Source organism: Colius striatus, chromosome 5, assembly GCF_028858725.1.
Source record: "Colius striatus isolate bColStr4 chromosome 5, bColStr4.1.hap1, whole genome shotgun sequence".
Classification (NCBI taxonomy): Eukaryota; Metazoa; Chordata; class Aves; order Coliiformes; family Coliidae; genus Colius; species Colius striatus.
Genome location: NC_084763.1, coordinates 27,484,578 through 27,498,308, shown reverse-complemented (window position 1 = coordinate 27,498,308; position 13,731 = coordinate 27,484,578). Strand labels below are relative to the sequence as shown.

The 13,731-nt window shown below is 35.3% G+C and overlaps 1 protein-coding gene across 4 annotated transcripts in view; it reads left to right on the top strand.

Moving 5' to 3' along the window:
* Positions 1–689: 689 nt before the first annotated feature.
* The window catches only part of HDAC9 (histone deacetylase 9), a 387,397-nt gene continuing 374,355 nt past the window's right edge, over positions 690–13,731 (top strand). For 3 of the 4 annotated variants that reach the window (XM_061996674.1, XM_061996673.1, XM_061996672.1), the window contains exon 1: positions 690–751. Coding sequence is in view for 1 of the 4 variants with exons in the window: in XM_061996670.1 (XP_061852654.1) it covers positions 736–751 (16 nt within the window). In the remaining 3 variants the exon portion in view is untranslated. The remainder of the gene's footprint in view (positions 752–13,731) is intronic. The other variant, XM_061996670.1, reaches the window with a different exon arrangement.

Below are 13,731 nucleotides of genomic sequence, written 5' to 3'. Positions count from 1 at the left end.
TGGTGTCAAACATATAGTAGAAAAACTCATGTTTTGAGCAGTGAAACTAAAGCTTGAAATAAATTCATAAAACCAGAGTGATACTGGAAATGAAGAAGTATATAGTGCATGTATGAAAATATTTATAAATGTGACTTTAAGGCAACCCCCCCATATTAACTAAGAACTAATTATGTCATTTTTTGTTTTCTCTCTCATTACCCTTGATTATTTTGACCTGTATGAAGTGGCTATAAAATACTAATATTTCATTTAACAGCATCCCTGTTCATTTACAGATGCATAAATGTCTGCATAAAAATTTGTTTGTAGAGTCCAAAGTCAGATAAATGAAGTCAGATAAAGCTACAATAAGAGTAACCACTCTTAAATAGATTTTGTTTTTTCCTTGATTTTCTTCATTTTCCTCCAAGTAAAAAGTAATTATTACTTCTTGAATGTTATATCTAGTATCTTATTTTGGCTATAGGTAGTGAACATCTGATCTGAAACATTATACTAACTCTGAAAACCTGGTGGGGTGCTTCTTTTATTTATTATTTTTTAAACAAAAGGAAGAACTGGGATGGTACGATGTGAATTAGGAGCCTGCAGGCAGACTTAGGTATTGCTGTAAGAAGTGGGAGGGAATAACAGAACCAGCTAGTTGACTAACCACTTCCCTTCATTGTTGCTTTTAATATCAGAACAGCCTTGCTAGCTTTCTAAACCACCATGAGTTACATAAATGAGACCATGTACGCTCTAACTGGTAAGTTCTTTTAAGATCTAAATTGAAAATTGAATTGGAAGTCATCCTCAGTTATAAAAACGTGAATAAGATTTTTTGTTTTGTGTTGTCAGATATTTTTTTAATGATTATGAAAAAATGTGTTGCTCATAGGAAGCAAATCTAGACACATCCCTGCAATAAATTATATGTAGGGTCAAAAAGTCCTTTGACAGATTACAAGCTAACTTCAAAAATAATAACAACAGCTGAAAAAACAGTACAAGCCCATAAGGTCTGAAATTGTGTTTTTTTTGAATGAGCTGAAAAACTAAAACTAACTCCCATTTCTCTCCCAAGTACTATATCTTATCACAAGCTATAGCCATCCATGTTGGTTAATATTACTGCTTGGTAGTTAAAAAATTCTTCTTTCATGGTTTTATAGTTAAAAATCCTAAATAATAGGCTAAATAGACAAGCAAATACTTTTCAGTGGTTTCACTTCTAAATACATTAGGTAACCTGAGTGAAGTGTCCTTACTGTAGAGATGTATAGTTAAAAGAAACTGCTTTTATACTTGCTGTGCTCAAAAAGATTGTCAATCAACCATAAAGTCTGTTATGAAGTTCAGGTCTGGTTTCCCAGCGGCATAAATGAAGGCTTGCTTTTACTGGTCTGAATGGGAGTTAAATCGCATTTGTAGTATACAGCCAAATGTTGTAAAAGGGGTTTCAACTGTTACAGCTATTTTTTTTTTGGTTTTATTGATAATATGTCTGTGATATGGCTAAACATACCCAAAAGCTAGGAAAGGGCATGCCAGTTCAGAATCTATTTTATAGCACTATTCATTTAGTATTTCTACTTGAAATGTATTAATGGCTTTTTAATCGTAGAATCGTTTTGATTTGAAAACACCTTTAAGTTCATCAAGTCCAACTGCTAACCTAACACTGCCAAGCCCCACCACTGTACCATGTCCCTCAGCACCTCATCTATGCATTCCTAGTAAAAAAAAAACCCAAATACAAGTGAGATTGATGCTATTTTCATTTGCAACTTAACTGAAATTATGCAAATATATGAATATTCCAGCTTTCATTAAAGCAAACAAGCCAATGAACCAAAAACAGCCTTATCCTTTTCCCCCTCAAACTGGAACCCTTGAGCAACATCACTACAGCATCCTGATCTGAGAGATGGCAGGGAGAAACTCATGGTGTTCTCCTTGATGTCTAGTGTGAAGATAACCCCACAGTGGGAGCATTAGTTATATTCTCTTTCCTCTCCCAGATGCCACTTTTGGGAAGTTAACATGTTTTTCACCCTGTCAGACCTGGCATTAATAATTCTGTGAATTCAAAAGTTTTTGTGATCAGGGCCTAACGGATAAGTTTCATTTCCTTAGGAAACCGAGCTAAAAATAATTTCATAGCTCATCTGTGTGCAGAGGAAAATAAAAAAATAAATGTTAGTAACAAATTTTTTGCAAAATAGGACACAAAACGTGACTGTTTTATTGACATTTTAGCCAAATAGTGCTGGGGATCTTTTAAGGTATTAATTTTTAAGGTATTAAATTGTCAATTCTTTTTCCCTCTTCTCTCTAGCGCTCAGATGTGCTTAGTGCTGTTCCTGAGGCCATCTCTTTGTGGTCTTGGAAATAGTCACTGTGGCTTAGAAATCTTAAAATTTAATTATCTATGTTACCAGAGCCTAACATCTGGAACCTCTAAGCTGTCCAATGTTTCAGACCACTGCTTACAATCCAGTATTTCATCTCAAATCAATTGTTCTAGTATCCATTCCAAAATTTGTGATGTTAGCAACAGGACAAAGGGTTATGGCATGAATCTGGAACACAAAAAAATATTCATAAATATAAGAAAAAACTGTTTCACTGTGAGGGTTGGGGAGCCCTGGCACAGGCTGCCCAGAGGGGTTGAGGAGTCTCCTTCCTTGGAGGTCTTCAAGACCCACCTGGACATATTCCTATGTGACTTGATCTAGGTGAACCTGCTTTTGCAGGGGAGTTGGACTAGATGATCTCTAAAGGTCTCTTCCAACTCCTACCATTCTATGATTCTGTGATTCTAATAGTTAAAACAAATCTAGACTTATGGTTCAGATTAAGCATCCAATTGGCTGTCATTGGAATTAACAAACTTCATTTAATTCTGAACATTGGGGGAAGGAAGAAATCTTCCAAGTCAAGAAACCTACTTTTTTGATATCCATTTCCAAGTACAGCTTGCTTATAGACTGTTTTCCTACAGTAGTTAATTATTTTTTTCTGTGCTATATGATAATGTTATGGAAAATGTTGCTGCACACCTCCCATCTCCTCCCAAATGCATTTTTCCAGTTGAAAACAGTTCCATTTCTGTATCCATAACATAAGCAAAATAAATAATGTTACAAAAGGCAAGTTGGGTCTTAAAATCAAACTTCTGACTACCAAATATATAGCACTCAAAATGGTCTTCAGTTACTGAGGTTTTTTTAATACGTTGAATGTAATGCAAGTCAGCGTACTGTATATGACCACTACTCTGACAGGGAGGATATATTTTAAGTCATGTTTCTAAAATCTGATCACTTAATAGTTCTGTAGGAGGGAGGTGGTCAGAAGGAGAATGGTGAGGGAGAGTCTTTAATACTGCTCTATCTATGTATTTGTTTCTGGAAGCACGTGGGATAAATGAAGCTATGGAGGATTTCACAGTTTATAGGAGAAGATACTTAGGAGCTCTATTATAATGTCTCTGTGGCAATTGCAGATTTCTTTTCTTTTTCTGTCTGTAATCTCCCTCCCCATCATAGGTATCTGGAAAATCCAGCCTGCGTTTGTCATCTTCTGTAGCTACTGTGAGAAGCAAATGACATGTGGGCTTTGATTAGAATTTGTTACCATTTCCATGGGATGCACTCCCACCTTCAGTGCCAAGTGTGTATAGGAAATATGACTTCAGTCATGTTAGATTAAAGGTGAGGTTTGACAGCCCTGTGTTTAATCCAAAAGGAAAATTGTAGACAGTTTGTAGCTTGTAGGAAGAGTAACATTTTAAAGCTTATTTTAACCATCCAAATGGCTTCCTGTGTATCTCAGAGAATATCAGCACATCGTTCTGGGAGTTTCAAGAGTTAATAGAAAATTCTGAATAATACAATTTGCTGAGTAATGTGACTGATTTTATTGATCAAATTTTCTGCCCAATATTGATGGAAGATGAAACGGAACATGAGTAGTTTGATTAGTATACAGTAGTTCTGTAGGAACAAAGTTCAAATTGTAAAATAACAACTTAGGGGTATTTTAAGAGAGGTTGTAAAACATTTGCTGTGTTTGAGTTTGTCTAGCATGGCACCTCTTATATCATAAATATTGGTAAGTAATTTTATTCTCAATCATAGCTTTTTGCATCAAGTATTCTTGTATGAGGCATGATGATTGTACATCTGTATTTGAAAATAAAAGCAGGAGAATGTACAACTTGGTGAGAAAGCTAAACAAGCACTGTGTTTACAGCTGGATTTGATGGACTATTGCATCCAATTCAGTAGCAGATGATGAAAATTATTATCACTATGGCTGCTCTTTAGTGCTGTTGCATTTTCAAATTATGCTCAGCTTGCTAATTTGATATTCTTCAGCAAGGCTCTTACTAGAGCTCTCTTATTTCATTATTTATAATTACTTTCTGCTTTGTAAATCAAAACAATGCTGCTGCTGATTCCATATTTTCTAATCCTGGTAATTGTAGATTTTCTTATTTGTCAAATTTTTGTTGTGCAAAAGATTGTTATTGCTGCTGTTTATTTCAGAAATAGTTGTATGACTCAGGAGATCTTTCTTATACATGGGATCTATCTGCAAATTTCATGCATCATACCAGCATGGTACAAATAAACCACAAAGATTGCAGGACTTAATACATTGTTTTCATACAGCCGAAAATATTCACTGAATAACTCATTTGCAAGTAAATAGTACAAGTTGTTGGATAACTGTGAACAATATTATTTATTTAGTGTTTGATTTTATGATTTCAATTTCTTTCATATTTGTCTTCATAGGAAAAGGAGTGAAGGAAAGAGGTCCATAAACAGACTATTTTAGGCCAATGAACACTATGTAAGAATAAACAAAACTGAATTTTGAGGTGTGAGGTCATGAGTATGTTTCGGGGATTACAACTGTTTTTTACTCTCTTTAGAGATTTCTGTTTGCAGATATTCTAGCAAGATTGCTAGCTAAGTCTAACGTGATGATTTGAAAGGATGATCAAATGATATCAAAGCGTGTAGCAAAGTGGGAGTAAAATTTTGAAGTTATGCCAGGAGAATCTTTGACTGACAGAGGAAGGTTTTTTCTTATGATTTTTTTTTCCCCCCTGTTGTAGTGTCTTCCTAGACTGTGAGGAAGATTTTAGACTGTGTGAACCATATTTATCCTTTTATGTACTCTCTCCGCATTTAGAAACGTTACATACAGTTGAATGCTGTTTAATAAAAAATTGGCAAAAATGCTAAAGAATATAATGTTTTCTCAGACATACATTTGTAAGAAAAGGCCACAAAATGGTTCCTTAATGAATATTTGTAGTTTATAACCAAAACCTTCTCCAATGTCATGCATGTCTACTAAGAGTACTTAGTGTAGAGGCTGAATTATGAGAACTATTTTATTTTCTTTGAAAGCATGACAAAACTTGGAGAATGTCTGCTGAAGACTGTTCTTGCTTAAGTTAGTTATTTGCTAATTAACTTAGGCTATTTTTCATTCTTGAACACTTACTTGTAGGCCAGAACAAATGTGTGGATGCCACATGCTATTTTATAGAACCATGTTTCACGCCTTGAATTAACTCACAAGAGTTTAATTTGATGGGGAAGATATGGAATCATTCCAGAATTTGACTTGGGCTTAAAAATGACATTTTATGTTCTTACTGTGTGACTCTGAGACATGTAGCCAATAGTTGTGTATAGCCTACAGGTTATGCATTGGAAGAAAATGAACAAGCCAGAGCTTCACCTAGACAGTAACATTGAGCTCTGTATGTAGGTAGGGTCCTTGCATTTTCAAAAAACTTGTTTCCTTCAAGTACTACTCACCGTGCTAATCTATACCTTCTGCAAGATAATGTCCTAAACTCTGTCTTTGGTTTTATGTGATTAAATGAGGACTTTGGCTTTCTACTGTCTTATCTGCAAGGAATTACATTAACAGAGATGCAGACTATATGCATCCAAGTATAGTATTTGATTGCATTTTCAATAAGACAGACTAGCTTGTTTGACAAGCTTTTTTCTTGTACAGAGTTTTAGTTTGTTACCTTATAAACCAAAACCCCCCTCCAAAATTATAGATAAAACTCCCTAAATTATAGTAACCTCCTGCCTCTAAACCCATGAACCATTAAAAAATTATTTTAATTTCTGTGAAATGTTAGTTAATGCACAGTTTTGCAACAGTTTGGATATAGTGCATTACAAAGCTGAATTTTTGGATGATAAAGCTTCAGCTTCCTCTTGGGCCTTTCCAGATCTCACCTGACACAGGAAGATATTTTGGCTCTATTTTCAATACCAAAATACAGGACTTTACTCCTCAGCGAGTTACCCAGTACTTTTCATCCCATTTTAGTGAAAATAAGTACTATTTCACATATATATTAATTCAGTGGCTTCAGTCATCATTCCCCGATGAGTTACATACTTCAGCAGAATTCATAATTCTTTACTTATAGCTATAACATCAATAACTCCATATGTCCTTAGACATATGTGAGTTCACTGTTTCCATGTTGCAAACAGCTGGAAAATTATTCTGCCTGCATCCTGAGATTACAGAAAGATGTGTTGGTCCTGTGCCCAAGCTAATGGAGCCTATTTCTCAGCAGCAAGGGTTCAGTGCTGTCCTAATTGCAGTTAAACAGCTTTCAGTTTCCCCGGAGGCAGGCAGAGCTCTATTGCATATGCCTTCAGAGAGGTTAACGGTATTGAGATTTAAATCCATGGCAACTCCTCCCTTGTGTACCCACCCACAAACTTGTATCTAATTTTATTCTGAATTTTGAAAGAATGCGTGAAGATCATAATGGATAATCCTCAATTAGACTTTAGAACAACGGCTAGAAAACACACGCTACTAAAGAGATTTTTAGTTTATGGATTTGCTAAGTTACATGCAGTACAGGAGAGTACATACTGGACAGTATGTAACTGATGCCTGCCTGGAACTTGAAATCAGAACTGTCTCCTCTGAACTCTGTCAGTAAAGCTGTTTCTTCTTCAGTTTTGCTAGTACCTTTACTATCTTTCCCCATGATGCCTCATTCTTAGTTAAACCTATTCAAAGGTATAATATGCATATTGTAAATAAACCCATGAAAACCCCTCTATCTTGCCTTGTTCATTTTCTTCTAAAAAAAGAACACCTTTCTAAAGTCTAAATCTCCTGACCGTTTAGAAGTGGTTTCATTAAAATAAAAAAAAAAAAAGGAGAAAGTTCAGAAAGTCAATCTTTGTGGGGTTAAACAACTATATATTCAAGTAAAGTAATTTATCTAATTAAAATTCAGTTGGTTATTAAAAACTGAATTAAAATGACAGTGAAAGAACAGCCTCAGGTGTATGACTGTGCATTTTAAAATGCTACATTTAATATTTATGCAGAAGTTTTTAGTATTTTAGAGAGTGATTAGCACCTTGGCTGTACTGCTTTCAGGAGAGTATGGTTTTTTTCTTTCTAACAGTGCATAAAATTTCAAAATTTTCTTCCAACGTTTGACCTATTTAGAAAAAAAGTTCTCAGTGCCATGTAAGATACTTCCTCAGTTTTGGAAGTGCCTTTGAGTACTGTGTTTTAAAGAACTGTAATTTCATCTAAAAGCATAAATGGACCCTATTGCATTTTAAGTTTAGAGATTCCACCCCTCCACCTCTATTTCCTATGCCTAATTTAGTCCTCAGATGCAACTCTGTTTAATGCATCTGCATTCGAATGTTGGGCTTTACTAATAGCTTAATTCTGTTTGCATACAAATTCTTTTTCTTCCTTGGCTGATGATAAAGAATCCTTGCCTTTGAGATCAGGTGGCACAAACAAGAGTAATAAGTTGTTTGTTACAAAATCAAGCTTTTGATGATTACTAATTTTCTGCATTCTACAGAGCACTTCATAGTTAGAACAGCCTAAAGAACTGTGTCCTCAAAAGGCAACGGTGATTGATTGCTATGAATTATGCTTCTAGTTAGGGAAATTGATTAAAAGAAATATTTCCCAGTGTTGCATAAGATAGATTTTAAAAATTATTATTATTGAGTCAGAAAATTCAAAGTTGATTTGTTTGTGTGATGAAGAAAGATTTCTTCAAAGATTTCTAGATCATGCTCCCCATATGATGTTTCTAAAGGTGCTGTTTTTCAGGTTTTTTGATGATGACTGATAGCAATCGTACATAGATTTATTTTGCATTTTTTCCTCAAAATTACTTCTTGTACTACTGTGAATAGAGTTGGATGGCAAACGTTTAGGATGCATACTGTCAGTCCTTCTGGGAGCTGTGTAAATCACACGGAATGACCAGAGTCCTGCAGAGAAGGGGTTTTTTGTTTGCCCTCTTTCTCCTTCATTTCTCTTCATGTATTAATGTAGATAAGGAATGCAATACTGGGTTCCAGTTATTCATACATCTTAATAAGTGACATCTGTGTTTGACAAATGCTTACTTGTCAGCACTGTATTTTATCTACTCTCAAATCACAGAATGATATTATGAATTCAGTCCTTCACACCATAGAGCCATTCCCTGCTTGGCAATGATACAGAATGGAATGATTTTTCCTAAATAGGGCCATTCTGTTATTTTGGTTTGCCTTAATCATGTTCACCATACTTAAAAATACTACTTCAGGCATAACTACTTATGTTTATGTCCCCAGTCTAAGTGCCTTTAACTAACTGGTAGTGATATGGTCAATGACTGTCATTTCTTCATGAACCTGACATTGAGAAACAAAAAGTGCCTCTGGTTTGGAAGAGCACTAGGGCCCAAAGCCAAAGCATTTAAAATAATATAACTTGCTTCATATTTATATTACAAACATATTCTGAACAATGCATTTTTCTCCCGGATTTTTCAAGATGACTACTTTGGCAAAGTAATTTGTCGTTTAGGAAAATTGTGTATTAATAGATTAACTACATCCAACAGCAGGGAAATGGTGTCCAGGCCTTGAGTACATTTAAAGGACTAGCTAATTAAATCTTGACTCTTGTGAAATCATCTTCAGTAATAAATGTCTCAGTGTCAGGCTTTATCAGAGAAAATTTTGGTTTCTTGCTGTAGGTAGAGACGTTTCTAAATGTGGATCCATGCACCTATTTCAGTGATTAACTAAAAAAAAAAACCCCAAAACCGTCAAACACCCCAAACAAACAAACTAGTATACCAATTCCATAATTATTTACTATAATACTATTTCTGCAGAGTTGCAGTTTCATAAAGTGATTCACACAACTGAAGAAGAGTTGAAATACGCTAAGAACCATCTCAGTGGTGTCAAACCCACTTATTTTTGATTTATTGGGGTTGTATAGTACCAGATAAAGATCATGGTGGAAGTAGGTAAAAGAATTGGAATTTACATAAAGATTTTCTTAACTTTGACTGTATCAAATTTGTGCATCTCAGAGATGCTGAGATTTTCAGTGTGTGTGAACAGATATTTTAATTCCCTACAGTATACTATAATATAGCTAGCCTTACTATTTTACATAGCTTTTTGTCTGTAATTTCTTTTGAGTTCAGGTTTGTAAAAGAAGTATTAAATTGATATTAAATTATTTCAATGAATATTCTTATCAAAAATATATTATGATGGTAACATTCTCCTTGATTCTTTTCTAAACTAATTTATTACTCATAATTATTTGTCAGAAGTGGAGAACTTGAACTTTGTATGGAGGAGTTTTCAATAACTTGAATATTATTAAAATAGAAATAAGCCAACTGGGAAAGCCTAAATAACCATCTATGGCAACGTGTGTTGCAATCTGTATATGTACTCTGATGTGTTTTAAAAACATTTATGGAATGTTTACGGAGTTATTTGTTACACAACTTTTTGGTGTGTCAGCATTGTCAGGAGTAGAGATAAGGATGAAGATGCATTCATTAAAGAAATGGCATTGTTTGCAGAACTACATATAATTATGTACACATTTGTGTAATAATTAAAATGTTCCTCTAGTTAACTATTTTGCTCACATAGTCACGTATCTATCAAGTTGTTACTTTTTTATCTCAACACAGATACCAAGTTGGTGGCTGTTTGTGAACCTTACTGTAAAGGCAATGATCTACTTATATCACTTCATTACAAAATGAGTGTATACCTTTTAAGAATATGCTTGAAGTACTTTGTACGCATACCTTGTCATAGTCATTTTTCAGATCATCATAGTAAAGAAGTGGTATAAATGCGTAATGCTGAAAGAAACATTACTTTAGAAGCGGGAAATGCAATTAATTTGTTATAGATGCAAATTTCAATCACATTAGTTTTTTTGGTCTGTCTCACTGACTGCACCTGTAGCGTATGGCAACAGTTCCTATATCAAGTGGTGTTACTTTGTTTGCTGTGTTGACATGTCAAGTGCCTGTGAAGTACTGATACTCAGAAATAATAAATTTTGAAGGTTGTGTGATTGATGATGGCTTTTCAAAGTCACAGGCTTGCACACAATTGTAGTATCCTATAGTAGAAGTACGTTGTACATATTCCCACATCGAATTTCTTGAACAAATCATCCCGTTGCTGGTCTGAATTATGAGTCCTTGCACAGTGTCTTCATCTGGATTGCCTAAGACTCCTCAAACCTCAGTGTTAATTAATTCTTCCAACCCAGCTGACTCATGGTCTTTTGAGATGTCTTTATCAGATTCCTGATCCATTGCTATAGAATATCTTCAACTATGTACAAATCATCTCTTAAATCATCTTAACTACAAAGACTGTTATAGGTGACTGCTTCTGCATCTGAAAGAACAGTTTATTCACCATTGCAAGTGTCTTATCTATGTACAATACAGTTAATTCTGATGCAGAAATTGCCTGAGTGTCTCTGGAATGGCCAAAGATTCCATTCAGGATGTTAATCAGCAGACCAAAGCAGGTGAGTTCCTCAAGGCAATCTGCCTGGGGGGAATCATAAGAACCATCCAAAAAGTGGAAAGCTCCTTTAGCAATTAGACAAATACTTAAGTATTTGAAGCTAAAGTTGCAACTAAGTCCTTCCAAGTCATCTCTGTAGAGTACTACTCTGGGAGTTCCTGGGCCACTCAGGGAATTAATGACTGGATCTGCAAGCACAGCCATGGAGGTGCCCCGAACCTCAGAGCTGGGGGAATGTCTGAGAACTCTTTACTGGACCTGCACCTCCTCGCCATGTTACCAAGCAAAAGCAGCTCCTCACAAAACCATGACATCTCTGAAATATGATTCTCAGAAATTTATGTATAAGAATTAATAGCTTTAACAGAAAAACAGTATTTTGCAACAGAAGTTGCAAAACCAGATTAGCTTTATTGTGACTTTCAAAATCTGCTGTATTAGACAAGTTACAGTTCTGTAGCAGAGTTCATTGTCTTTTTTTTTTTTTTTTTTTTTTTTTTGTATTGTCTATTATAGTGATATATTGAGAAGAAGGCTCACCTAGAATATAGCTTCCATACCTCAAGGGTCAAATCCTGCTTCCGTGGACCTTTTGGTGTGTAGTACAGATTCTGTCTTTCTACAGCTATAAAAAATGAAAACACCGTTGGGTATAGTGAGCATGTCAGGCATTAGTAGTGGGCTTGGCAGTGTTAAGTTAATGGTTGTATTTGATGATCTTAAAGGTTCTTTCCAAAGAAAATGATTCTATGATTCTATATACTGCTTTCACTCTGGGGTTCTTGGAGTGCGTTTTTCATGTGAATAATGTAAGCTTTGTTTTGACATTGTTAACTTCCTTCCCTGACCCCCACTGCAAATGAAAAAAAAAACCCACCAAAACAACTCACATCTTTGGCACAGAGATTTTATGTAACAGGGCATGTGGAGTCACACACCATTAGATGTATTCCTGAAGAAGTGTAGTGCAAAAGTTGTATTATCTCAGAAGCTGTTTTTGATAGTGCAATTAGAGAAACCATTTCTTCTCACTAGTGTTTCTTAAAGCTAAACCCGAGAGTCCAGCCTTTTTGTTGGCAGATATTCTTTGCCCTTCATGTGCTTTCATAGGAGCTTGTTAGAGGTTAAATATCTAACCATACCAGGAAAATTCAGGGAAAGTTAAAAAAACCCCTAGGCTTTCAAAAAAACCAAAGAGATTATATGGGAAATCTCAAATTGTATGAAAGGACTGGAAGCCCTCTGCATGGAGGTTCAGGGAATGACATTTACGTCTACGCTTCTCTGCCCCTCTTGACACAGGGTAGAAGCTTTTGCAGACTTAAATGAATGTTTAAGGAGTTCTTTGTTTTTTTGCAAAGTCAAGAAAGCAGTTCTTCAAGGACTTTTTCAACTCTGGTGGGGCATACAGATGGAACGACGTTTCAAGAGGATCTAATACAGGACTTTGGTACAATTCTAAGATATATGAAACAAACTGGGGAGGTTTCTATAGCTTGCAAAGGCTCTTAATGCTACCTTAAATCGCATAGTATAAGTTTCAGCCCTGCAGTATTGTGCAAAAGTGGAAAAGTTTCTGCAGGACCCGATAGTGCACAGAGTGCATGCCTTAGGCAAGCTGGACAGACTCTGAGATGGAGGCTAGATCCAAGCAGAGATCATAAGGCAATATCATAGTGATGGGACACATCCTAATTTTAGGATTTTAGTTTTTCTGTTTAGCTACTGATGGTATTTCTTGGGTCAGCAATGACTTGGTATTTGGAGAAGCAATAGTCTAGGCTGAGTAAAATTTTAGTTGAAAGACTGGCAGGTAAGCCAAGGTGTATTAACTACACAAGCTGATGAAGCACCCACAGGGAACTGAAGGAGTACCAGACACATTATTAGGGATGTTAGATTTGGGAATTGGAGTGTGTTGGCAAGGAGATTGGCACAGGGAAACAGTGTGGTGAAACTGGGGATAGGGATGAGGGGAGGTTATATACAAAAGGCCAGACTGAGAGAAAACTGGTCCTCAAAGGAAGCTGGTGACTTCTCAGCATCTGTAGTGTGGAGGATTCTTTCATACCGAAGGGATCTTGAAAAGGTAAAATATGTTTCTAAGTGATTTTCTTGAACATTTTAGGGAGATTGTTAAAAAGATGAATAATTTTCATGGGGCTGTAGATAATGTTACATGCACTGAGTTTGGAACTATCACTGAATGGCAGTGGGGTAGGGGGAGAATCATAAAAGCTTTTTCTGAAATGAATAACATTCATCCCTTACATAAGGATTCTAAGTAGCATAGGAACACTTAATTAAAATTTATGTGGCAGAAAGATTAAAATGTAAAAGACAATCCTAATCTAGAGTTTTGCAATTTCAAAGTTCTTAACTTTGTAGCCTTAATATTTTTTAAGAGTTTTATATTTATAAAATATGTAAATCAAAAGTATGGAAACAGAGTCATGAAACTGTATTGCTGATTTTTACATTTTCCTCACGGCTATCTGTTGAAAATCTTAATGGACGAGTGTTAGTTTTGTTTCCTGGGGCTTTTTGTTTGTTTTGTTCAGGGTCTTTTGGTGGTCTTTATTTTTGTTTCCTTAATTTCTCAATACTTTTTTTCCTAAGGAGATGTAAATGAAGACTGGAAACTTGTCCATTGGTTTACATAGATTCCCTAGAGCATCTATTGTAATTTTCAGTGTGTAAGTTAGATATGGTAAACTGTAGCTTTAGGCAAGAAATGGAAACTTGGTTGTCACTGTCTGTATGTTTTACTACTTGCACTAGTTTTCTGCTTAAATGCTTTTATCATGAATATTGCAAAAATCCTTCAAACTCT